The sequence below is a fragment of the Mus caroli genome, chromosome 5 (genome assembly GCF_900094665.2).
Source record: "Mus caroli chromosome 5, CAROLI_EIJ_v1.1, whole genome shotgun sequence".
In the NCBI taxonomy this organism is placed as follows: domain Eukaryota; kingdom Metazoa; phylum Chordata; class Mammalia; order Rodentia; family Muridae; genus Mus; species Mus caroli.
In genome coordinates this window covers 76,617,774-76,645,036 of record NC_034574.1, presented here as the reverse complement: position 1 = coordinate 76,645,036, position 27,263 = coordinate 76,617,774, and the positions used below count along the sequence as shown (strand labels likewise).

Sequence of the window (27,263 nt, the reverse complement as noted above, 5' to 3'; positions counted from 1 at the left end):
ATTTTTCTCCTTCTGGGCTGTTTCTAATTCTGTCACTAAATGAAACTCATCCTACCACTGACTTTATGTGTATCTTATGACTTTAACTATAGACTGAATTTAAATGTCTTATATAATATTTTGCAGCGTTATAATTCACCCTATATGGTGTCACCCTGCTGGAGTATATTATGTATGAATGAGAACCAGTGTGTAATAGGTTTGAAGATTACTGTATCCGGAACTGGGAGATAATAAAAGCACTCTGTTCTTTTCTGCTTTGGAATTTCAGATAAGAGTACTCATAAGTAGCAGAGATAAAAAGAGAAAGCAAGAAATAATTCAAATGCAGAAGCCAATGCACTACTCTGCAGCAATTCTCAATAGTGTTATATATAGAAATCAGATCGGTCATTGTTTCCCAGCCTGCTAAATAAAACTAGACCGCTGGAATGGCATGCCACTTGACCTCCAGGGCGTCCACAGCAGTGTTTAACAGGCACAAAGGGAGTACTCTTGCAAGTATCTCCTGTTTACATGCCAGATTCCCCTGCTAGTTCACACAATGTTCAAAAGGCACAAGTCCCTGGAACGCAAGAGGGAATTGTTATTCCAGGGACTTCCACAGTCCACAATGAAGAATAATACAAGAAATTTCCACTCTTTGTCACAACTTGTACTCTCAGCAGGCCCGCTCAAAACTACTACAGCAGTCAAACATTCAAAAACGACTCACTTTGAGATCGAAATACTGGATGCTCATACAAGAAAACAAATATGTATTGTGGATAAGGTAAGCTTTATTTAATCTTCTTAAATGTTTCATGTTAGCATATATTATTAACTTATTAGCAAAATTATTAACTTCAAAATTGAATGACAGGACTTTGCTAAATGCATTACTAATCATCAAACTTAGTTCTTGAGTGAAGAAGTTGCCTTATATACTGATTCAAGGAGAAACATTTGCTTAATTTTCATATTTACCACAAATAATCATTTTAATTTCTGCTGTATTGCCTATAATCCCTAAGTAAAAACATTTATAATAAAACACAGATTGCATCAAAAATTTTTCTTTTCATGCTTTTATAGCAATAAAATGTACACCATTTTAGAAGTGCTTGTAGAAAATAGAAAATAGAAGTAATAAAAGTTAAAAGTATTTAGTATGTGTCCAAATTGTAAACGTTTTAGTATATTTTAGTATATTGTTTTTGTTGTTTACTTTTCTAAAGATTTTACCTTTTTAAAGAGCAGTCTTTAAAGTCTTAAAGAATACAGCTTTTTAAATGTCCCCTTTCTCTGCATCTGTAGGCACAGATGTTTCAAGAAGAGTGCTGTAATCTGTATATCTTAGATCAGAAAAAAATGAAATATGAAAATGTGTTTATTGAAGATTAAAGGGCATGTATCATACACCAAAATGTTTTTCATCTATTTGAAAAGGCAGCAACTTCAATTCATTACAGCATTGATATTTTCAAAAAAGTTATGTATTTTGTTTTATAGAAACACTAGTGGGTGCTTTTTGTATAAACAAAATATGCAATCACTTATTCTATGTAAGCATACTGCAGGTGGATTGCTAGGTAACAGCACTGTTCACTGCTCTTCATAACTGTCAAAACATTATATATGTTCAAATTTACTAACTGTAATGGCAATCATTTACAACTTAAACAGAATGATTTACTTTTAGGTTAAAAATATTAGAATGTTATATTTTAGTGCAGGTCACAAGTAACACTAAGGACATTCTAACCATCAACTTGTATATAGTTGGAAATCTTATAAATCTATATTTCTGTAAGTGAGAAATATGTTTTATGTTAAAGAAAATTTGATATATAGGTTCCATATAATATGTTTTGTGTTTAATACAAAAGTCTTTTCTTTGATTTTTTTTTCCAACATTACTTTCAGGAATAGAAAATAGTTATAAGTTTTAAGTCTTCTCAGAAACAGCTGACATTTGCAACATTTGCCTATTAAATGTCTGAATGGATAAAAAGTTCAGAAGAGGTAATTACGCAATTAACAAATGGCAGAGAGTAGAAGAACTGTTCCATTAAAATAAGAAATGTAAACACTTGTTAATTATTATTCTCATATCTGATATTGTCCTTGAAGAAATGAGAATAACTTTCAGTTTCATAGATATTAATTCAATTAAATAGGAAATATCAGAAAGCTACTGTCTTAGGAATTTCAACTGTAAAATCCTGGTGCTCACATCTGAGTTGTATTATTTTATAGAAATAACATTTTACTAAGGGGTTTACTTTGAGCTCCTCACGACCCTATTTCTTATTTTCTTTCATTACTCTCTTCTTTTATACCCAATTGCTCCACTGTTCTTTTATTTATTTATTTATTTATTTATTTATTTATTTATTTATTTATTTACTTTTCTTCCTTATGGTAAAGTCAGCCCAGAGCACAGTGCATATTGTGCCAGCCCCCTACTACAAGCTGCCACGCCCTCACACATGCTATAAGACTGAGGCATATTAATTTAAATCTCTGATTTTGCATTATTAGGAGGAGTTGCTCTGTAATTATTTTTGTTTGTTTGTTTCCTTTTATGCCATAAAATGTTTCCATCATGATGAAGATACATGAAAGAAACAAGATATGGGTAAAGGTACATTTTCGGTTGTTCTTTAATGATTTCAATTAGTTTGAAATTTTAATCATGACAGCTGATATTGTTTGCTAGTTTTATGGTTTTTTTTGTCTTTCTCATGAAAAGTATAGAGTAAATATAAAATGTTCCATTTCTCTTATTAATATTTTTCAAACCCAACTCTTGTTACTCTCTCTGTTTCTCTTCTCTTATTCTATTTATGTCTAAGTCACTCAGGCCTTTATATTCCTCAGTTCTCAGAAGTGGAACTTGCAGAATCCAGAGCATTGGTGGCAAAGACCCCCGAATCCCAATATGTCACAGTGGGGTTACAGCATGTTCTATTATTAATCAATTAGAAATGTTCTCAGGATACTTGTGTTTATCTACAAAACCATTTTATTTCTACAGTACTTCTTTAGCTTTAAAAAAAATAATTTATTGACTTTTGATCTCTGTTGATTCATCATTGTCCAATTCACTAGATATATATGGTACAACCTATCATCTATCTATCTATCATCATCATGGTCTCCATCATCTTCTATGTAGCTGTATCTTTTATTAGACCTGCCTAATTTAGCATATCTGAAGCTGATAATATATGAGGCATCTTAGGGCCGTTCCTAAAACATAATGTGAACAAAGTTACTTTTTAATTATACTCATGATTTGGAAAGACAGTATTTGTTTGTACAAACACTAAGAAAAAAGGCTAATACATTTATTTTATTATGATAAATGTATGATTTGAAGAGATATTTTATGTATTTAGTTTAAAATATTATTTTCAAATACCAGGAGTGGGCTCTGTGTAGATCTTGCACTAATTAGCTTCCCTAGAGATCTCCAAGTAAATAAACGGAAACTACCCTTCAAATAACTCTCTAGATACTCGTGGGAGTCATGACTCATCCCTTAATCTCATGCTCCACACACCATCCATCTTCTTGACAATACCTTCAAAGTCTATCCAGACAGTGACAAATCCCTGCCACTTCCACTGCCAGCTTGCTTAAATCTGCAGCCTGCATTTGTCATTATCGCCTACAGTGGATTCCCTACATGGTAACCAGAGCTAGCTGTTACATTGTGTCAGATAATACACTCCACCTGGTAACTAGGCCATGCCTTCCTTTGGATTTCCCTGTCACATTTTCCTCCAAGGCTATTTCTAATGTTGAGCCTTTAATGTGTTCCAACATGCCTTTCTCCCATATTCTCTACAAGTGTTACTCTATGACATTGTGTTTACTTTTATTTCATTGTTTGGTCTGATTACAGTATGTTGGATTCACAAACTGAGTGGGTTTACTATTTCTTTCCCTTCAACTTCTTTTGCATTTAGACCAATGCTTGGTACAGTTTTAATGGCTAGGTGGTTAGTAAGTGACACCCGTTTCAAAACAAGAGCCTGGATATTGCTCTCCTTTTCTAAAGTTATAGGTTTAAATTGGAGTATTATAAAACATTTTGTGATTTCCTAGCTGTAATTAAGGTAAACTTATTCCCACATGAAGACATTTCTTGACATTGGATAAAATTTATTTTTATTTATTTTTTAATTTTTTAAAATTTTATTTAATCTTGTTTTTTTACACTCCAGATTTTTTACCCCTCCCAGTCAACTCTTGGACTGTTCTACATCTCATACCTCCTCCCTGCTCCCTGGCTTCACGAGGATATCTTCACCCCCCACTCCCCACCCACCTCACCAGACCTCTATACTCTCTGGGTCCTCCAGTCTCTTGTGGGTTAGATGCATCTTCTCTGACTAAACCCAGAACCTGAAGTCCTCTGCTGTATATGTATTGGGGACCTCATATCAGCTGGTGTATGTTGCCTGGTTGTAGGTTCAATATCTGAGAGATCTCTGGAGTCCAGGTTAATTGACACTGCTGATCCTCCCACAGGGTCACCCTCCTCCTCAGTTTCTTCCAGCTTTTCCCTAATTCAACCACGGGGTCATCAGCTTCTGTCCATTGGTTGGGTATAAATACAGTCGATAGTTAAACCGTAGAAAATTGTATAATATTGGCAAAAGCTGTCATAATTTTCTTGGATCATCTAGTGATGTTTATTAACGAACGGTTTTTTATGAATAATAATAAAACAACATGAATAATGTCATTGCTAAGGGATTGCTGGAACACCAAAATATAAGACACTGCATAAAGATAATTTTAAGGAAATGGTGAATCTGTAGCTCTTAGCTATTGTCATTGGCTCCTATATTTAAAAATGCCAGAAGCTTGCCTGATGCTAAGTCACTTATTCAAGAACAGAGCAAGGGCATAAAGCACTGTGAGTGATAGATAGTCCAGGGTCTTCACATTCTGTTCTCTTTATCTTTATTCAAAAGAGATGGAGGTTATTTTATTCTTCTCTTTACCCTTAGTCCCCAAGAGAATCTTTCTAATTGTCTCATAAAAATAAAGCACAAACATCCCTCCAGTGGTGCACATATGACCTACTGCTACAGAACAGTAGAGATGACCTTAGAATTAGAATCCCTTAAATAGTGTATCTTTAGATACTTTTTACAAAATTCTGAGAAAATTTAATACTCTATGTAGTGCCAATTTAAATACATCTAGCAAATTATAGCCAGTGTGTTTGTTTGTTAATATTATCTGTTCTAAAATGGTTATGTATTATTTTTTACAGAGACTTCTGGGTTTATTTTTAAATTTTTACATTTATGTCACTAACAGGTCTTGCTTCTTTTCTTCTATCCCTTACCAGTACCCCCTTTCTTCCACACTCACTTTTTTCTGCTCAGTTCTCTTCCTTGCATTTTCTATGATATAGAAAGATACAGCTAGCAGGTTATGAATATTTAATTCAGACATATCAGAATGTTATTAGAAAGCTGAACAATTTTTAATTGCCCAATATATCTTATTTCTAAAAAAGGGAATACTATCAATTACCCTTTATAGTATAAAAAACACTGAAATATATATATTTTCCCACTAATAGATATAGCTTTAGGATCTTGTGTAGTTTATGTTTTGACATATGGGAAATAAAATAGCATTAGTTAAATTGTACAAATGAATAAAACATAAGCCTTAAGCCAGTATAACAGTAAATTAAGACTTAATACCCCTTCAATTTATTCTATTGAAAATAGATTCTTCTCTCAAATAATACATCCTGGCCCACATTTTCTGCTCTCTCAGTACTTCTAGTCCTCCCCTATCTCTACTCTCTCCCAGATCCACTCTCCCTCTCTTTTTACTTCACAGAAGCACAGGCCTCTGAGAAACATCAACCAAAAAAGGCAAAACAAGATACAATAAGACAAAACAAATCCCTCATATCAAAGCTATAAAAAGAAACCCAAAAATTATTGAAGTGATGGTTTCCAGTTTAAAGTTCTATGCCCTTTTTATTTGATATAACACTACTGCATATTTATGGGTATGGTGGGCTATTTTGAGAGATGTATGCATTGTATAATAGTATATCAGGCTAACTGGCATATCAAATCAATAGATACTGCACATATATGGAATATACATGTAATATATATATATATATATATATATATATATATATATATATATATATTAAAACAATACAATAAATGCTCAGGATAATTTTGTATATAAAATCCCCTTTTATATATTTTTAACTACTTGTGCTTTATTAGGTGTATTCAACTTGATTTGTAAAAACCTCCAAAAATTTTAATCTTAACAACTATTTAAATTCAATTTTAAACCCAATTGACCAACAAATATCTCCCTTCTTCATCAACCTGTTAATGACAGGGATCATCTTCATAAGTTTAGTTGTTATATAAAAGATTTTATTGTGTATATTTAACTAACTTATGTCTACATTTACATTTAAATATATTATTACATAAGAAAAATATTTTATTGCTAAACTATATATTGGCTATACACTGATTGTAAATCTATACAGTGACAAGGTATTCATGGAGGACTTAGCAATGTGTTAAGTTGGCGCCCTCCTTGAAGACATAGTATTTATATGTATATGATGAACTGTGAATAGCAAACTGGATAAATAGAAGGGGATATGATAATCTATGAAGTATGTTTGGTTGACTATGGAGATAGATGGAGAGGGCTGCAAACAAGATGCTGGTTCATGTCCTCGAGCAGTTCCAGACCATGGATTGATATAGCTTACTGTCTTAAATTGAGAGATTTGTTCGTTTTCTTTCAATTTTTTTTTTTTTTTTTTTTGCTCAGACACGTAGAAAGGCCAACATGCATGCTAAAATGTACATCATACCTACATATAATAATATATTAAAAGTAGAAAATACTATAAATATTCTTCGTACCAAATATTCTTTTCTGAACTGACCAGAGTATGTTAGGTGGTTGTTTGAGGGGAAATCCTGTCTGGAATTGATTTATCAGTCAATACTGGAGGACCTTTGTGAGAAGTCTTTATTTTGTAGATAGATCTTTGAAAAAAACCTGTCCTAACTCAATCTTTCACTCTGCTCTCATTTACCAATAATAATTTTATTTTAATTAGTATGTACATGCTCCTCCTCTCTGTGTTTGTATGTGTGTATTTGTATGTGGGTGCAGGTGCAAGTGTCTGTGGAGAGCAGCAGTTTCAGAATCCTGGATGGAGAGTTACACATACTTATATACTACCTTACCTGGATATTTGGAATCAAACAAGGACAATATAGAAGAATACTATTGGGCTAAACCATCTCATAGGGCTAAATCATCTCTCCAGCTTATGTTCTGTCATCATGACTCTGTCATTTCTGCTGCTTGGATGCTGCCAAAACCAGTACTGCATGGGAGAAATTTACCTCTTGGCAAGTTTGTTTGACAGCTTGAGGAGCAATGCTGGCCATCTGTGTGCAATTTCCTCTATGAGTTGACCCCAAGGAAGTACTTCCCAGAAGATTTCATTGTTGATGATACTGGTCTCTTACTAATCACAGATGGTTTTTTGAGTCCAACTACCAAGTAAAGGTTTTGTGTCTACACTCCCCATTTAAATACAAATGGCTCTGATAAAATCTGGAAGGAATCCCAAACTTCTCTCTAAAACTTGATATGCCTGGGCTCCAATGTCTTCATTTCTTTAGCCATTCCATCTCCAAACTTTCCCCAAAACAGTCAATTAAATTTTCAACATTCAACAGCCTCTTCAGCCAAAAGCATTCAAATACATCTCCCTATCCAAATCAACATGGCCAATTATATGAAGGTATACTCATTAAAGTTTGTTGAATTATCTATTGTCAAACTCAAAAATATTTTGCAGTGACATAATCCTAAAAAAAGAAAAAAACTAGAGCTCATGTTTATCTTCTCCTTCAATCATGATGTTCTCTTTTATCCTCTGCTTTCCTGCTTATCTGGACTTGCTTCAACAATTATTCATTCTTCTGTTTTAATGGGCTCTTCACTGCAAATTTAATCACCCATAGATTAAGAATTACAGAAAAGGTGCCTCCATACAGTACATTTATAGTATACATGCACAATCTTTGTTGTTATTATTCTCTGAAAGCTAAAGCAGTTATTTACATCTCATCTGTCATACATTAGGTATTTAAAGTAACTAAATGATGGATCAAAGTAAATGAGAGGAAGTACGCGGGATTTTTGTGAACATCATACTCACTTGATATAAAAGCTTGAACATCAATGAGTGTTGATTTGTGAGGAATTCCTGGAAACTATGTAAGGGAAGACTGCATACTGAGTATATCATAGAAGTGAGTCACAGTCTCAGACCCTAGGTTGAAGTCACACTGAACCAGAGAATTTTCATACTCTTCAGATATCCCTATTATTGAAAAAGACATGCACATGTCATTTGACACAAGTAAAGACAATAATTATTTTTTTAAATGAACATGGTACTTGATGAGTTCAACTAAAGTTTTTTTTTATGTTATTGTTTTTGTTATGTTTAATTTGTTTTGTTTTATTTGAGATAGGGACTAGGCAATTGCTCTACTCCTGATCTGAATCTCCAACTCCAAGACTGTAGAGTGTCCTGTGTGTGTGTGTGTGTGTGTGTGTTTGTCTGTGTGTGTGTATGTATTTAGAAGAGCTGATGAAATGTCTTCCATTTAATGTGCCCAATGACTTCATCACATGGGAAGGTAATCATGGGTCATCATGAGAGAGGTGGCAAAGGAGGCAATTTCTTTCTTTCTTTCCTTTTTTTTTTTTTTTTTGAGACAGGGTTTCTCTGTGTAGCCCTGGCTGTCCTGGACCTCACTTTTGTAGACCAGGCTGGCCTTGAACTCTCCCAAGTGCTGGGATTAAAGATGCAGTAAAGATGCCTTAGAGGAGTTCACACAGGAAAGCCAAATAAATGATCTCATCCCCTTAAGTTTTTTCCACGTGCAAATTTCTCAGGCTCCAAACCACTAGGATATCATGTTTTATTGGTGTATTTTGAAGCTGATTAATCTCTGTTGATCTGCTAAGATTTAAGGAAGTGACCTGATTGAGCCAACAACTGCAGTGTGATGTGTCCCAGAGTCTGACATTCTCTCTTCAAGAGATTCATTTTGAATGCCATGGTGCATTGCTCTTTCTTTTTGTTAGAGGAGTGTTGAACTTCTGTTTTCATTCTCTTTTCAACTGTGCAAATGAGGGATTAATTAAGAATTGTGCTGCTTCTGGCCACTTAACTTTGTCATTCCGTGGTTTTAAAGTTTCTAAAATGAACATTTAAAATTATTTCATGTTTAAAGGCTTTTAACTTTGCAATTGTTCATTATTTGATTTTGAAACCCATAATATAATGTAATTAGTAATTTCTTCTAGCAAAGTGTTTGATAAATTGCTTTCTTGATGAGTTATTTATTTGTCTATACAGGTGTTTGCATCACTGAAAACAGATTTATTACCTGCTTGTCGTAAACATCACTGAATGAAAATCTGAGCTTCATTTAATCAGAATTCAGACCTAAGTCAGTACAGATGTGATGCTAAATCTACTCTAAACATGGGTAAACTGCAAAACTCTACAATTATTTTTAATTATTTTTTACATTTTTTTGTTTTTGTTTTCTGTTTTAAGCTGTACTTCAAGTAAATTTTTTACAAAAATCTACTAGTACTATTTTGGCATCATATATAACCATATTTATTCAGATGTATCTATTTTTTAAGTTTCTAGGGTACATGCTTTAGAGAAATTGGCATATATATATTAGTGCTCATGTTTTGACAGAAAGGCATATTTGGTATCTGTTGGGGGAATACTATAATATATAAATATTTTATGATAGAAGAATCATATTCTTAGAAATGAACATACAATCAGTAATATATATTGATTTAACAGAGAATTCATACTGAACAGCTCATTTTTATATTTATATTATTAAGAAATATTATTAATAAACTGCAAATTTCATGCAAAGTACCCCACACCTTGCCATGGGGGACAATTTTAAAATATCTTCTTTTTTTTTTTTTTGGTTTTTCAAGACAGGGTTTCTCTGTGTAGTCCTGGCTGTCCTGGAACTCACTCTGTAGACCAGGCTGGCCTCGAACTCAGAAATCCGCCTGCCTCTGCCTCCCAAGTGCTGGGATTAAAAGCGTGCACCACCACGCCCGGCAGGGGGGAGGGGGACAATTTTATATAACAAAGACTGGCCTCAAGTTTATAATGTTTCTGAAGTTGCCTTTGAATGTTCAAATCCTTTCTTTACCTTCAGTTCATAATTGCTAGGATTTTGAGAGTGCCCATCATACTGTTTGATGTAGTGCTGGGGCTCAAACATAAGCTTTCATGCCTTGAAAGCAAACCTAGGAGATGCTTTGAAGCATCCCTAGCCACAGAGTAATAGATACGATCTACCAACATAAGCATTTAGATGATTGGATTCAGTATCCAGAGAGCTAACTTTCATTAAGAATCTGTTCGACTATTTCTTAATTAATAAGTGAAAATTAATGGAAAGTGAAATCTTAAGTAAATGAGGATTTTATTTATATCAGTACTAAAATATTACTTGCTCATGTAAGAAATACTTACAAATTTTAAAGCAAATTTTCAACTTATTATCCCATTTTCTAAACTAAAAATTCATAATAGAAATTTACAGTTACTCTTCTTTTCTGCATTAGTCCTGGGTTTGATTCTCTTGGGGCCATGTTCTTCCTTCTGTTCTAAAGCCAAAAGTGGCAGTTTCTACCATCTATCAAGCCTGTTTGAGTGATTATATTATGTGTTCCTCTGAGGAGTGTTACATCTTAATATTTAATCATTTATGATGGAATATTTTATTCTGTTTTCTTTTGTGCTTGTGTAACAGTTTTCTCAGTATTCATTGATAATTTCTGAATCAAAAATTGCAAATTTTTAACAAATAGGTTGAACCAGCTGTTGGTTTTTTTTTCCACTAACCATTTCATTTTCCAAAATTCTAGTGTTGACAGTCTTTCAGAGATGTCTGTTCAATTTTAGGAGCTCCAGGACACATGAGAAAAATATAGTTATGCAAACAGTGATAGTATGAATAGCTTATTTTAAAAAGACAACAGATGGTAAACAGACACTACTTTTATTTCTTGCATGTGAAAACTTTGCTTTCATCAGTGTAAATGTTGGCAAACCAGCAATGAGTCAAGCCTCAACGACAATTTGCTGAATTTCAGATGCATACATTGGTTCTGTTAGAAAGCTTTACCTTGCTTGCTTATTAGTTCATGATTGATTTCTTATAAGAAATATTAAATAGTAGAATGTTAAAGTTTCCAGTTTGGGCATTTGTATTTCTTATTTATTTATTTAATCATTCCATTCATTTTCATCGCAAATGATCTCCCACTTCCCAGTTACCCCTCCACAAATACCCCTCCCCACACCACATCTGCCCTTTCTCCCCTCCCCTTTGTCTCTAAGAGTGTGATTCCCCATCCATCTACCCTCTTCTGCCTCACCACTCCAGCATCCTCCTACCCAATGCTGGGGCATCAAACCTCCACAGGGTCAAGAGCCCCCCTCCCATTGATGTCAGATAAGACCATCCTCAGCTACATATGTGTCTGGAGCCATGGATCCCTCCCTGTACACTCCTTGGTTGGTGGTCTAGTTCCTGGGAGCACTGGGTGGTCCAGCAAATCCACATTGTTCTTCCTATGGGATTGCAATCCCCCTCTGCTCCTCCAGTCCTTCCACAAGCTCCCCTACCTGGGTCCCTGAGCTCAGTCTGATGGTTGGCTCCAAGCATCCACATCTGCATTGGTCAGTTGCTGACAGAAGCTCTCAAGGAGCAACCATACCAGGTTCCTGTCAGCAAGTGCCTCTTAGTAACAGCAACATTATTTGGTTTTGTTGACTGAAGACAGGATGGATTCCCAGGTGGGGTGGTCCTCAGATGGCCCTTCCTTCAATCTCTGCTCCTTTTTGTCCCTGTCTTTCCTTTGAACAGGAACATTTCTGGTATAAAATTTTTGATGGGTAGGTGGCCCCATTCCACAAACGGAGACTCTGCTTATCTACTGAAGATGGTCTCTGCAGATTCTATCTCCCCTTCAGTGAACATTTCAGCTGAAGTTATCGCTGTTATGTCCTGGGAACCTCTTGCTTGCCTGGCACCTGGGACTCTCCAGTGGCTATCCCCAGTTCCTCATCCTCCACTGCTATATATTTTTTATTCAATTTCTTGACCCTCTGTACCTCTCTCTGGTCCCCTCTAGTACCTGATACTGCCCCTCTTCTTTCTTCACCCTCCTCTCTCACTTCCAGGACCCCCTCCCTCCATACCCACTATCACCCTTTTTCCCCAACAATGCAGGACTGAAACATCCACACCCTGGTCTTCCTTCTTCCTATGTTCCATATGGTCAGTGGGTTATATCATGGGCATGGTGAGCTTTTGGGCTAAGATCCACTTATCAGTGGGTACATACCATATGTGTTCTTTTGTGTCTGGATTAACTGTCCCAGGAATCTTCTCACAACGACCCCAAAGAAGAGAAACACCCTTTAAACCCCAGTGTAGGGGAATCCCAGGACCAGAAAGTGGGAGTGGATGGGCTGGTGAGCAGGGGGACAGGAGGTTTGTGGAGGGGAAACTAGGAAAAGGGATAAAATTTGAAATGTAAATAAAAAAAAACTAATAAAAAAAGAAATAATAAATAAGTTCTAAGGCAAGGAGAGAGAGAGAGAAAGAGAGAGAGAGATTTCTTTGAATATATAGCAGTGACTTATGACAATGACTAAATTAATGTGCTGTTCAGTTATCCTTTAGAAGATTCTTGAAAACTGGGTGAAAGGGAAAGGCTATTAAAAAACATGTAGAGACAATTCCTGGGTCATTCACTTAGCAGTCATAAGCTTTCCATACTTTGTTTTTGGATATTCCTATTCATTTCTTCTACCTTATCTTCAGATCCTGAAATTATTTCTTTCACTTTATTTTATCTATTGGTAAGACTTCCCCTGAGCTTTTTGTGTTATTTCTGAGTGTTTTATTTCAACTTTTATTTCAATTTGACATTTAGTGAATCAGTTTCTTTATGAGATTACATTTTCATATCTCGAATTGTTTTGCTTAATTCATTTTATAATGTCTTATTTGAAGTGCTTATTCATAATCTTTTGAAGTCCTTGACCTCATTCACAGTTCCAATTTTGAAATTCTTGTCTTGTATTTCAGCTAAGCTAGTTTTTAAGAGAATGTTAAAATAAGATTTCTTGTTTCTGGAAAAGGTATATTGTGTCATTTGTTTATTTCTGTGGTTTTGAGCTTGTATCTTTATATCTGGAATTAAAATGTGTATGATGTTTGTTGATACTGTGTGGCTGTTCAGGTCTTTGATTGCTATTATCCAATATGAAATTTTGTGTATTAGTAGCACAGTGATGTTTTGTCAGTTTAAGGGTCACTCAAGTTTTAATTTTCAGATTCCAACTGATCACATATCTGAAGTGCTGGCTGAAAATCTTGGAGCATATTCCAAGCAGTCCCAGATTAGTTAAGTGTGTTCTAGTGGTAGGGAACTTCAATGACCCTTCAGGTTTATACAGGCATGTTTGGCATCCAGCTCCATGGACCACTGAAAGGTCTAGCCTATGCACTACCAGAGAATCCAGTGAGTCTCAAGGGAATGAAATGATCTAGGAGGATAGGCTGATGTGGGCAGCAAAGGCAGAATTATTGGTACCCTAAGGGAATCAGAATGCAGGAAATGAAGGAGGACATAGTGTGCACTGGTCTCTGCCAACAGTGATAGCTGTGGGGTCCAGAGAAGACAGTGTGTCTGGTTAGAGGTGGGTCGGTTGTCACAAAAGAATGGGGCAAATAGCTGAGGAATGGAGCAGATGAAGAGCTATGAGAAGCCTCTTTCTGTACAAGGACTGGCAGCCCAGTCCCAAGATGATGAGCATGGGCTGGGAGGATGGAGTGAAGAATTTGCATGGAAGTCAGAATCTATGGAAGTCAGAATAGAGGAATGGAAGGAAAGTACCTGGGACCATGCCGTGGGTAGTAGCTGTTGGTAATATAGACATCTTAACAGTACTGAAATATTGCTCATAGTGTCATTATGCAGGGAAGATAAAGTGAAATAGATATATCTATTGTGTAACTGTAGTTTAAGTGCAATACAATACAAAATAATTGAATAAGTATTTTTTAAATAAAGAAAAAATATTTTAATTAATTAATTAAATAAGTTCGTTTCCTTTTTGCCTGAGAAAGTCTTTTTTTTTTTTAAATCAGTGTATAACCTTTTTGGATAAGTATTTTATGTATGCTCTTTCATGAATATTTATTTAATTATTTTTTTAAAAAGCCATAATTCAAAATCAGTCAACCAAACTTGATAAACATTTTTTTCTCATATGGTCATCATATATTTCGCCAATCTCCTAAACCTACAGGAGAAAAAAAATCAAGTTGTAAGAAGTGACCTTAAAATGTGCTTTCAAGGCATATTTATAAGTAAGTATAAAGAATGAGTGGTGAAAAGAATTATGAGTTCTGAAAATTGATATAAACAGAAAGTCAAGATTACTGTGATAGCTTGATGTATTAGTATAAAACCGTTGGTTTCAGTCATTTTCTACTGTAAATAATTCAAACCAAGTTGCATTTGTAAATAAGTTATTCTCAGTAATTAGAGATAAAAATATGTTAAACCTAATATATGATGCACCTTGTATGCTTTTTGGTGTATGTTTAATGTATTTAGTTGAGAATTGTTGTAAAATCATTTACCATTATTTATTAATGAAATCATGTAAGTGACTTGTCTCAAAACAGTTCTATATACCATAAATTTTTAATATATTTACTGTATGATTCAAATGCACATCAAACAGCACCTGATTCTGAATAAATGATTTTTTTTTTGGTTTTAATTGGTCATCCTTTTTTACTCAATATTCTCTTGATTGTTGAAGACTGAAATTACATAATTTGAAAAGATGAAAATTTTAAAGATATGCTTTAGAGGAATATATTTGATTGGACTTAAATTACTATTATTATATGTAAAAAACACAAATGTAATATTAATAACATATTATTTCTTAAAGTAGAATTTAAAAGTTATTTAAAATATAAATTTATTGAAATTTTACCAACATCAGCATGTTTCTTAAATATTTGTTTAGCAGAAATTATCGTGTTTTTCTTATAATTGTATTTCCTTCTTTCAGGTCACACAAACATCAACTATTCATGATGTCAAACAGAAGTTTCACAAAGCATGTGAGTTTCATTTATCTATTAAAATGTATGTCAACATATTTTCAAATAGGCTCAAATTTTTCTTTAAGAGCAAGCACATGAAAGCTGTATTTTAAAACTGATCTCTTTGATAATTTAGTATTTAGTAATTCTTAAATATAATGATTCTCACACATGATACACTTTTTGATGCTTTAACATTAAACAGGTTTTTGTGAGTACTGGTCGTGGAAATTCTTGCCGATATTCAGTAGACAGGCAGTTAACAATATCCCAAAAAAATCTTCAGTTTTTTTCAATGAAATTATATATAAAATTGTTTTTATTCATAGTTCAATGTTTTTTTATATGAAGACATTTTAATATATAAAGACATTAACTGAAAAAATATTTCTTTTATATTAGCACAAAACATTAAAATGATGATTTTATTCCAACTATTTAAATAAGTTAAATTTATTCTAAATTAAAATTATTTTACAAGACCTATAAATGATATTGTTCAAACTTATTGATGGATAACAGTGTTCTGTGAACAAAATTCTCTATAATTTGCTTGACAGCATTCATATTTTACATATATATTTACTTTTTATCTAGCTTTAATAATTAAATTCATTCTAATTTTCAAACAATGAAAATAAAATTACTGGAAAATATGATTGTTTACTATTTTATAAGGGTAAGTTTGATTGCTTAATAATTAAAATCAAGTCAATGTTAGAGACATTTTCCAAATAGATAACTCTCTATATGCATAGCCCCCTTCTGTTATGAAAGCTCTTCTCCAGTGTAATAAACCTATATTGATATATCATAATGTGCCAATGCCTGGAGGATTAAGATATATCATTAATTTCTGCACTTATATCATTTTGAAGATTCTTTTTACCATGTCTTATTGGACAGAACATGTGTTTTGGGGAATATATTCAAATTCATAATTTTATATATTGATTCATTGTATAAAATTTGAAGATAAACTCAGGGAATAATTAAATTATTTCTTTTAAAAGAAATAGAAACATTGATTGGTATCTAGATTTATATATAGCTATCCCTATGATATGACTAGTTTAGTTACAGTGCAAATAGTAACATCATTCCTATTAAAATAAAAATGCCTATACAGTATTTATATACATCTTAAGAAACAAAAAAAATATAACAAGGGGTAACAATTAGTAGAGTTTAAATGGATAACTATTTTAGGACTATTGATCTTAATGTATTTTTAAGAGACATATACAATGAGGAATATAGTTACTTTAAAACTGCTTATATTTCAAGTTACTTTGTGAAGATGTGTTTTGATATCTTATCTTAAAGGCATATAGGTTTTTAATACATTAAAAATAAAAGATCAGGACTGGAGAGATGGCTCATCGGGTAAGAGCACTGACTGTTCTTCCAAAGGTCCTGAGTTTAATTCTCAGCAACCACATGGTGGCTCACAACCATCTGTAATGCGATCTGATGCCCTCTTCTGGTGTGTCTGAAGACAGCTACAGTGTACTCATATAAATAAAATAAATCTTTAAAATAAATAAATAAATGAATAAATAAATAAATAAATAAATAAATAAATAAATAATCAGGGCATCACAGCATCCAAAATGAAATACAGGGTATCCACATAGCTTTTCTTAATTCATTTTTCTAGCACTAACTTGGTTATCATATTCTCTGTAATTGTGTGCCTATGTTTTCTGAAGCATGGGATGTCTTAAGATTTAAGTTATTAAAACACAACTTTATTTTTGAGACTTTGAATGTGGTAGTACATGCCTTTAAGCCCTCCAATGCAGGGTTGAAAAGCAGGTGGCTATGGAATTGCAAGCCACCCTTGGCTAAATATTAAGAAGCCAGAGATAAGTTGAATTATTATCTATTCACATTTTTTATGTAGGTAATCATCCTCACTATTCACATAAAAATCTCTACCTATTTATACTCTTAGAACACTTATTTAGGGATTATGCAATCTGAGCATAAAGCACTTATCACAATAAAACAGTAATTGCAATGCTAAAATTTAAAATGTCAGAAATTTAGTCAGAGGAAATTGTTATTTAAGTGAACAGAAATTTGAATATGACTTTAAAAAGTAAAAGTAATTTGTTCAAAATTTGAGACATATCCAACTGGCAGAGGTGTTATCAGATTTAATAACTATAATAAGACTTGAGATTTATTAACTACTGTTAAGTGATCCTCTTTCCCAGGCATAATATTTAGTATGCTTATTAAACTTACTAAAATAAAAGCACACCTATCCCTCGAGAGACTTGAGGCCCCAGGGAGTAGGGAGGGCCAGGCGGTGGTGGGGTAACATTCTCTTAGAGACAGGGGGATAGAAGAATGGGATGAGGAACTGTGGGAATGGAGGGCAGGAGGGGGACAATTGTTGGATTGTTAAAAAAATAAAAGTCATAAAAATTCATAGGCAGACATAGTTCGGGAGAAGGAGCTGAGAGTTCTCCATCTTGATTGGCAAGCAGCAGAAGATTGTGAGCCACACTGGGCTTTGTTTATGTGAGCATATGTGACCTCAAAGTCTACATCCAAAGTGCCACACTTCCTCCAACAAGGCTGTGTATTCCAACAAGTGCATATCTCCTAATAGTGCAACTACCTAGAGGACAATTATTAAAAAGCACTTTAGTCTATGTGTGTGGGAAGCCATTCTGGACTCCCTGGCCAGCCGGACAGAAATCTGTGTCAGGCAGTAAACAAGCCCATATTTGGTGGATGGCTCGCCCTTAATCCCTGATTGGCTGAGCAAGCCTGCCTGGTGAGGTGATGTGACCTGTGGTGATTGGTTGAGGCATGGTTGTGGCTTGAGTGGATACGCTGTACCCCAGGCGCAGGGAATTTGAAGAGAGAAGCTGTCTGAGTAAACTGCTTTAAGAAGAAACGGTGGTTGCGTTTTCCTTGCTGTTCGAGTTGGACTCAACATATGGGGGCCATACCTATTCAGCCTATCACACATAAATTTATGGGAATCCATGAATAGCCATATTCTATAATAATTTTATGCATGAAAATCCACAACTTTGAGGCTTAAAAACGTTATTTTCTGATACTAAATTAACTTCTTGTCATGTCCTTTTCATATTATTTGTCTTTAGGTCTTAGAGTTTAAAAATTAGAATTATTAGTGTCTTAAAACTCTAAATGAGTAAATAAACCATTCCTAACAGCAGGCTCTGATTCTTACAAGAAAAAAGTCTTTTGTTAACTTAATTCATTAACAAGTTTACTGTACAACAGCATTTGTTTATGATATCTCCATATAATAATAATACTTTCTCTATTGGTCTATATTTCAGTTTTTCTTTTTCCCTATCATCTCTTTTTCCATCTCTAAATCTCTAAGACTCCCTCTTTTAGTTCTCTGTCTTGCTCTCTCTCTCTCTCTCTCTCTCAAAACATAAGAAACACACATACCTTATAGACCACATGAATACATATTAGACAGCACATATGTTGTTTGTGTTTGTAGAATTGACTTGTTTCATGAATATATTGATCCTTAATTTTATCCACTTTTTTCTACAAATGGAGTATTTCATTTTGCATGGCCAAATAAAATCTCACTGAGTATACACATTTTCTTCACAGTTGTAATGATAAATTGTAACCTCGAGTAATTTTATTACTTGGTTATTGAGAATAGTGTCTCAATCAATGTAAGTATTCAGGTATCTCTGATCTTGACTTGTTGAAGTAACTATCTAACTTAGGGTTTTATTGTGGTTGGAGAGGCATTGTAACCAAGGCAATCTTACAAAGAAAAACATTTAACTGGGTTTGGCTTACACTTTAGAGGTTTCGTCTCTCTCTTTCTCTCTCTCTCTCTCTCTCTCTCTCTCTCTCTCTCTCTCTGTCTCTCTCTCTCAGCAGAAAACAAGGTCGCTTGCAGGAAGATGTGAAGTTAGTAAGAGTTCTGCCTTCAGATCTCCAGGTAGCAGGAAATGATAGTGTCACACAAGTCGGGATTGAGCTTCTGAGATCTCAGAGCCCACCCCATAGTAATACACTTCCTCCAACAAAGCCACAGCTCCTGCAACATGGCCACACATCCTAATAGTGCCACTTCTTATTAGCCTATGAGGGCCATTTTTATTCAAACCACCACAGAATCCACAAATGGGTAGATCTGGATGTTATGGATGATGGGTTTGTTTTTCTTTATTTTATTTTATTATTTTTCATAGTGTCTGAACCAAGTAGACTGCAATGAATAGAATATGAATCTCTTCTTTCCTTCTTACACAGAATGGCAGCAATTTCTTTTACTTGGTGAACTTAATGATGGCCACAGTGAGAAAAAACTTCAATGTAGTTTTGATTAAGATTTCCTTGATAGATACTGATGATAACTAGGTAATTAATGAATCCTGCCTATGTAATTTTAAGACATCATTCTTTGTCATCTTTCTGATTTTGTTTTCTAATTTCTTATTCCACCCCCACCCCCGTGAGCTCTTCAGGTACAAACTGTACCATGACTCAACATAATTAAAAAATGAAGTCTGCCTTGTCATCCTCCATATTTTCTGCTGCATGTTAAACTTTCATCTCAATTTTTATGCCATCTTCATATCCTGTAGCAAGCTATGTTGATCATGCTCAAGTTCCAGTTTATTAGATAATTTATCATTTAATCTGTAGTTAATTAGGAATTAAATTCAGTTACTCAATCTTGATAATGTGGGTCATAACAAATGATTTTCTCTTATATTCTATGTCAAATTTACATGGCCTTCAATAATGCTGAGCCTTTAATATGTCCTTATTTTAAAGCTCATAACTCCCTATCTGTCAAATGTATCTAATATTCATAAGGGATAGCCGTATTTTCCCACTTCCATAGCTATTTTTGTGCATTGTTTATTCACTTTTATTTCCAGCATCATTTTCATGTTTTTTTTGTGTGTGTTATAACTATCCCAATGCTGTCCTCATACTATATGTTATTTTTATTGCTTCTAACTTTTACTGTAGTAACAGTGTAGTAATCAATGCTCCCCAAATACACCTTACAATATTTGATTATCACATCTTCAACTACTGACATTCCTCACACCAACGTTCAGTTCCTGGAAAAAAATAGTCATGTATTATTCATACTTTTTTTTATTACATGCTTAGGTCTGGTCCTACAAAACTACAAGGTCCGTATATAAAAGCTTATGATTTACGAACAAATTACTGAAAGAAATTGTACTGCTCCTTGAGATCATCCTTTAATTCTTCCTTAGCAAAAGCATCACAGAGAATAGTAACAGAGTTTGTCTCTAATACTTAAGTCTGTGCATAAACCCATGAGCAGGCTTGGTAAGGGGCTTTGAATCTAACAGCAATGGCACACGTGAGCTTATCTAAGATAATGAAATACACATTATGTCACTGTAGTTCTTTGTGAATGTCTCTTTTATTTCCTCAGATGAAGAAATAAGGTGAGAGCCACAGCCTAGCTATGTGACTTCAGGGCTTGGGCTGTTCCTAGAGGATTTACTTCTCTGTTCTATCAAATCTAAACCTGGAATCTTCCAAGTTGACTGATTCAATCAAATTTCTCTTGGCTTCTGTCTGCATTGCTCTGCCTGGTCTCATGCTAACTTTGGCACTGTATTTTCATCTTCTGACTCCTTCTCATTCTCTGGCTCATTCTGCCTTTACTGTGTGTAGCTTGTTCCCGCTGCAACCTCTATATGAAAAACTATTTCTGTAAAATTCCCATCACATACCACAGCTGTGTCTAGCTTATTATCTTTCCCTGCATGTTTCTTAAGTAGCCTCACTTTGCTGAGCCGTTCTTATGAGATTTCGGCATATACTATCTCTGACTCATTCTATCAAATCTTTCTCTGATTGCTTGGGTCAATCCTAAACAAGATGTATAATAAAACACATGTGTGTATTTTAGGCAAATGTGAGTGTAATCCAGAGCATATCTGCATTCCAGCCTGGTCACATGGACTTAAAGATCTTTAGATATGATCCCTTGCCAGTGCATCCATGCTGCTGGATTATAAATTCCTCTATATTTCTTAACTCCTTTTTAGACAGAATCTTTTACTTTTAGATTCTCAGTTTTAAAGTCTTCTCCCTCTTTTAATTCCTCAAAGATAAAAATGTTGATATATCTGTGTTATAGGCTATCTGTCTATAAGAACAAATTGTCCAATGGAACTATTGTTATGTTTTGCTATTCTTCACCAACACATAGCCTTTCCTAGATCAGAGATACTGGGATGCCGGCCTAACATTTCTCAGCCATTTGTGCCTTTCCATCACTATATAAACATCCTGTATTTTTCTGCAACTATCTAATAGGCAAGTTTCTTTCAATAACTTTTAAGTACTTTATGTTTTACTCATGGTTGGGAAATTATGAGTTGCTCTAGAAAATTTTCTCTTCCTCCATTGCTTTATTTTGCTTGCAAGTTGTCTAATTATTGATGAAAATGAATTTTAAGAAAACATTTTTATTTCCAGAAAACTCCATTATATCTATTATGTTGAATATTTGGAGAATACATTTTTGACTTTTCTTTAAATTCTTTATTATACCAATAATTCAACATGTAGACAGTTTATGATGCTCATTTCCAAGGCAGATCCTGTATATAGTTGTTCTGAATGAATTTTTAAATTTCATTTGGGTATTTTTTTATCTGTATGTGTATGTTGATATGGATTTGCACATGAGTACAATGGCATGATAGTGGAGGTCATAGGACAAGTTTTGTAAACTAGCTCACTTTTTGCAGCATGTGAGTTCTGGTACTTGTATTCTCGTGTTGTCAGGCTAGGCTGAAAGAGTTTTTATCTGCTGAATCCTTATGCTGATCCTTGAATGGAGATGTCATATATACTGTTCTACAGAAGGGACAGAATTTTTACTGAAGAATTATAATGTTTTAAATAATTTAATTTTGCTTTTGAGGTTTACTGATTCTTATTTATATTAGAGGAAAAATTTGACAATTTCTGAATTTGGAAATATGTATACGTAATTTGAAAGTAAGAGACAGAATGATTTTACAATATTAATAATATTTCCCTATTTTAAGTACTTGAGTACAAAAATTTCCAGTAGAGAATTTAATTCATTGATTGATTTCCATTTAATACTTTTTTAATAACTGAAAAAGGACATTAAAACACCAAATATTTTTACTGCTATTACTGTTTCTGAATTACCAAGGGAAGAAAGGGAGAAAAGGCAGATTTCATAAAGTTACCCAGAGCAGTCACCATTAAGTTCCAGACTTTTGCAGAGTAGGGCAAGGGAGTTAGAGACTGTAACATTGTATCATTAAACTTCTAAAAGTTAAAATGTAGCACTGGTGATTTTTCTCTCAAATACCTGCTTTATTTACATTTTGTTTCTGTACTTCAGTATACAGTCTCAAAAACATTGCAGAACTCAAAATACAGAAGGAAGACAATATTTACTAATCCATCCACTATAGATTAAATTTCAAGAAATAATTTGAAAACTGATATCCTCCTTAACTGAGTAGCTTATGAAATATTAAAGAACTCATATAAACCACTTATCTCTGCAGAGCACTGGCTTTTCTTGAATTTCTTTTCTGGAATTTATTCAAGGTATAGTTAGTAAGTAATTTAAAAATTAATGATATGTGTTCAAGTTTTAAAGAAGAAATACCTCTGTATGTTTAGTCCTACTGGGAAATATGCAAATTTTGATTATTTTAGGAAATATGTGACTAAAGTTAAAATGCTTCCAATATTCTAAAGGGAAAGTACTTTTCTTTTAAAAATTATTTAAAATGTAAATATATACAATGTTGATACGAAACTTTTAACATAGTATCTTTTAAACTTATTTTTTTCTTGTAATAATCGTTAACTTGTGAATTTCAATTGCTTCAGTGTTTCTAGGTCATTTACTTGCTACCTAAATATTTGCTATAAATTTTATAGTTGAGAAATTTAGATTACTGGAAACAGGATGTACTCATAAGTAAGGAAAAATGTGAAAATGGGTGAATAGAGTATAGGTGCTCAGAAACACTGACTCTGATGGACATATGAATCTGATGGTGTTGATCTTGTAATTGCTTTAGAAGTAGAATATATCAATAAAGAAATTGAAGGAAAAAACCCTTACCTTTATAGCTGGCTAAATTTTGAAGTCATTTTATATTAATGAAAGTAAAGTTTTAAATGTACCTCACTTTGTTGATTTTATACATTAGTTTAAATGCTCTTACAACACACACACGCATATATATATATATATATATATATATATATATATATATGCGTGTGTGTGTGTGTGTGTGTGTGTGTATGCAATATTGTTTCAGTTTTTCCTCATGTTTCAGAGAACTTCTCTAGCATCTTTGTCGCTAACTCAAAAAGGTAATTGAAATGAGCTAGTGCAGTTTTTTCTGGGGTCTGTAAGGAATAGTCATTTTTGTTAGTTTGTTTGTTTTTGTTTTTGTTTTGTTTTGGAGACAGGGTTTCTCTGTATATCCCTGGCTGTCCTGGAAATCACTTTGTAGACCAGGTTGGCCTCGAACTCAGAAATCTGCCTGCCTCTGCCTCCCAAGTGCTGGGATTAAAGGCATGCGTCACCAGCTCACGCTCAATGCCTCGTGGTATCCATGCTTAGTTTTTGTCTCCATTTCTTTAGAACTCCTCACAGTTATATCATACTTGAGAGGGAATTTAGTCTTTTTAAATATTGATGTAAATATCTTTTCTGAATTCCAGTTGGTTGAAACTACGTGTGAATGTCTAGAACTCCTGAGGTGGTGGCATTGTGTGATGAGCTTTAGAGAATGTAGTCTTACCTGAGGAAGCATGTCAATGGAGGATTGGTTTTAGAGCTCTTACCTCATCTCAGTTCTAATTAGCTTCTCTGTCTCGGGTTTCAGATTGATCTCTCAGCTTCCTATTCCTGTCACCATACCACCTGCTTGCTACCAAGCCTCCCCACCATGATAGAATCCTAATTCTCTGGAAACCTAAACCAAAGCAAACACTTTTACCATATGTTGCTTTTTGGTGATGCTGTTTTATCAGAGCAACAAAGAAGTAATTGAAGCAATTACTCTGCTTAAAATTATGTCATATAGTGACATTGAAATGTATGCATATTGCACGATTTTATTTTTTTATATCTCATAAATATTCTGTGGAGTGTATGCATCACAATTTCTTTATTATTTGTTGATGGACACACAGGCTGAGTTTACTTGTTTACTATTGTGAAGTGAACAGTATGATAAATATGAGCCTGGGTATACCTACATCATAGGGTGTGGCATTCCTTGATTATATGACCAAGATTGGTATAAGTGGGCGATAAGATAATACTATTTTCAGTCTTTTAGAAAGCATCCAGCTAATTCAAATAGACGCTGTGGTTTAATCTCCCTCCAACTATATGCGGGTTAGTCATTTTTCATATTTTTGTCAGTGATTATTTTAAATATTTTTAGATATTTTCTTAATATACATTTCAAATGCTATCCCCTTTTCTAGTTTCTTCTCTGAAAGTCTCCTATACCCTCCCCTGCCCTGCTCCCCAACCCACCCACTCCTGCTTCGCTTCCTGGCCCTGGCATTCCCCTGTAGTGGAGCATATAATCTTCGCAAGACCAAGGGCCTCTCAGTGATATTTTTAATCTTGTTTTCTTAATAGTGACTGGTGTCACTTGAATGAGATGATATCTGAAAGTGATTTTAATGTGCCATAATTCACAAGTCTCTGATTTCTAGTGTTGTTGAAAACATTAATTTAGATATGCTTTTAGCATAGTTCTTCCTAAGTAGTCCTAGCTACCCTGTAATTCACTCTAAAGATCAGACTGGCCTCTAAGTTACAGAGACCTACTTTCTTCTGCCTCCTGAGTACTATATCAAAACCACACCCAACTGTGGTTTTACAGGTTTGTAATGAGTATTTGTAGCTCTTTTCTGACAGTTGCCTATTTTTTCCATTGCTCCATTTCTGGATTTGTGACTCTGATGATTCATGTTTTCCATTTTTCAAAATCTATAGATAGGTCCTCTTCGTATAAAGGTAATAGATTTTTTTCTCATCCTATGCACTGTCCACTTATTCTGTTGATTATTTCTTTTCTCTAAGGATGTTTTTATTTCATTTTGCCAACCTATGTGGCCATATCCGTTGCTATTGTGTTTCTCTTTGTACATTTTTTCTTTTTTTTTTTTTTTGCCTGCAACTTGGTCCAAAAGTGTTTTCTTTCTTTTTTTTCCCCTTTTAGCAATTGCACTGCTTTATGTTTTAAATTAAATTCTCTGATCCAGTTTCAATTGATATTTTGTGCTCTAAAGAAATAGATATAATTTTATCCTTTTGATTGTATATGTGGTTTATTGTCAGCACCACTACCTGAAAAGACTATTTTTTCCAGATGCATACTTTGTTAAAGCTTAGGTTTCTATAGCTCAATGAATTTTTCTCTGAGCCTTCTATTATAGTCTATTGGTTTATACATCTGTTTTGTGCCAGTATCGTGATACCATGATATCTTTATCACTGTGGCTATATAGTATCATTTCAGTAAAGGTAATGTGATTTCTTTAATTTTCATTATGCTTGGAATTGTTTGCATGCTCATAGTTCCCACCCCTGTGTGTGTGTGTGTGTGTGTGTGTGTGTGTGTGTGTATTTCCATAATTGCAAGACAATTTTTTTTTTACTTCTGTGAATAATGTACTGAAATTTTATGAGATCTCATTGAAGCTGTAGTTTTATTTTAGTAGTATCATGTTTTATAACAACTATTCTGACAATCTAGGAACACGGGATATATATATATATAGTGTGTGTGTGTGTAGACAGAAGCCTGAGGAAGAATTATTTTGAAGTAGGAAGGCAGTCATCAACATACTTGGACAGACAGTCTTATACCACAATGTTGGTAGACCAAAAGAGTAACCCTAGAGAGAAAACATATGACCAGATTCAGGTCTGAGCAATGCGATAAAGATTAAAAAGAAAATTTCTGTTTGCTAATAAGTGTGAAATACAACCAAACATAAAATGCATTTCAACTTCAGTTTTCTAGTTTAGTTTCAAAAGAATGGAGGTAGATAAAATTACCAAAAAAGAAACTTCTAAGGACCCCATGTTCCTGAGTGCAGGTGCTCTATAAGCATTTGGGCAAACTCGGTAGCTTATGAACTCTAGGAAAAGGCGAGTGGTCATCGAGGATAGAGTCAAGTGCTGTTTACAGAAGTGTGAGTTACTTGATAGGCATCACAGATTCCTGTTCTATCTCAGGACTCTGGAGAAGGTTGCTGTAGCCTCTCTACATTGTTGCAATAAAGGAATGGCACTGGAGCTAACATCTTTGTGAACAACAAGATTTTATAAGACTTACAAGGCAGGATTGTGAAAACTGATTCATTGACTTACAGGCATTTTCCGTGTTGGACCTAAAAGATATTTTACAGCTGACTGAGTATCAAGGGATATACTCCTAGAAAGAGAAATGAGCAGCAATGAGTGGACTGAAGAGGATTGAAGTTCTATTAACTTCACCAAGCATGAGAATCTGTTCAGGAGAGATAGCTTTCAAAAGGAGCAGTGTGGGGTAGTAATTTGTGAAAGTGTGAATATTTGGCTGTTATTCTGCCTGAAGCCTGGTTGTGTAAAAGAAACAAGTGCTGTTATTTAGGGACTTTTGGTATAAAAAATAGTCGTTGAGAAGCAACTAAGTGTTGAGATCTTTTGTTTGTTAGTTTGTTTGTTTGGTTGGTTTTTTTTGTTTGTTTGTTTTTTAATTTTTAATGTTTTTTTATTACGGATTTTCCTCAATTACATTTCCAATGCTATCCCAAAAGTCCCCCATACCCTCCCCCACTTCCCTACCCACCCATTCCCATTCTTTTGGCCCTGGCATTCCCCTGTATTGGGGCATATAAAGTTTGCAAGTCCAATGGGCCTCT

General features: G+C 34.1%; 1 protein-coding gene across 2 annotated transcripts in view; it reads left to right on the top strand.

Annotated features, from left to right (window-relative positions):
* Window positions 1-439: 439 nt before the first annotated feature.
* The window catches only part of Tecrl (trans-2,3-enoyl-CoA reductase like), a 74,766-nt gene continuing 47,942 nt past the window's right edge, over window positions 440-27,263 (top strand). The window contains exons 1-3 of one of the 2 annotated variants that reach the window (XM_029477523.1): window positions 440-772; window positions 2,597-2,626; window positions 15,263-15,314. In XM_029477523.1, coding sequence (XP_029333383.1) covers window positions 545-772; window positions 2,597-2,626; window positions 15,263-15,314 — 310 coding nt within the window. In that variant the 5' untranslated portion in view covers window positions 440-544. The remainder of the gene's footprint in view (window positions 773-2,596; window positions 2,627-15,262; window positions 15,315-27,263) is intronic. The other variant, XM_021163921.2, reaches the window with a different exon arrangement.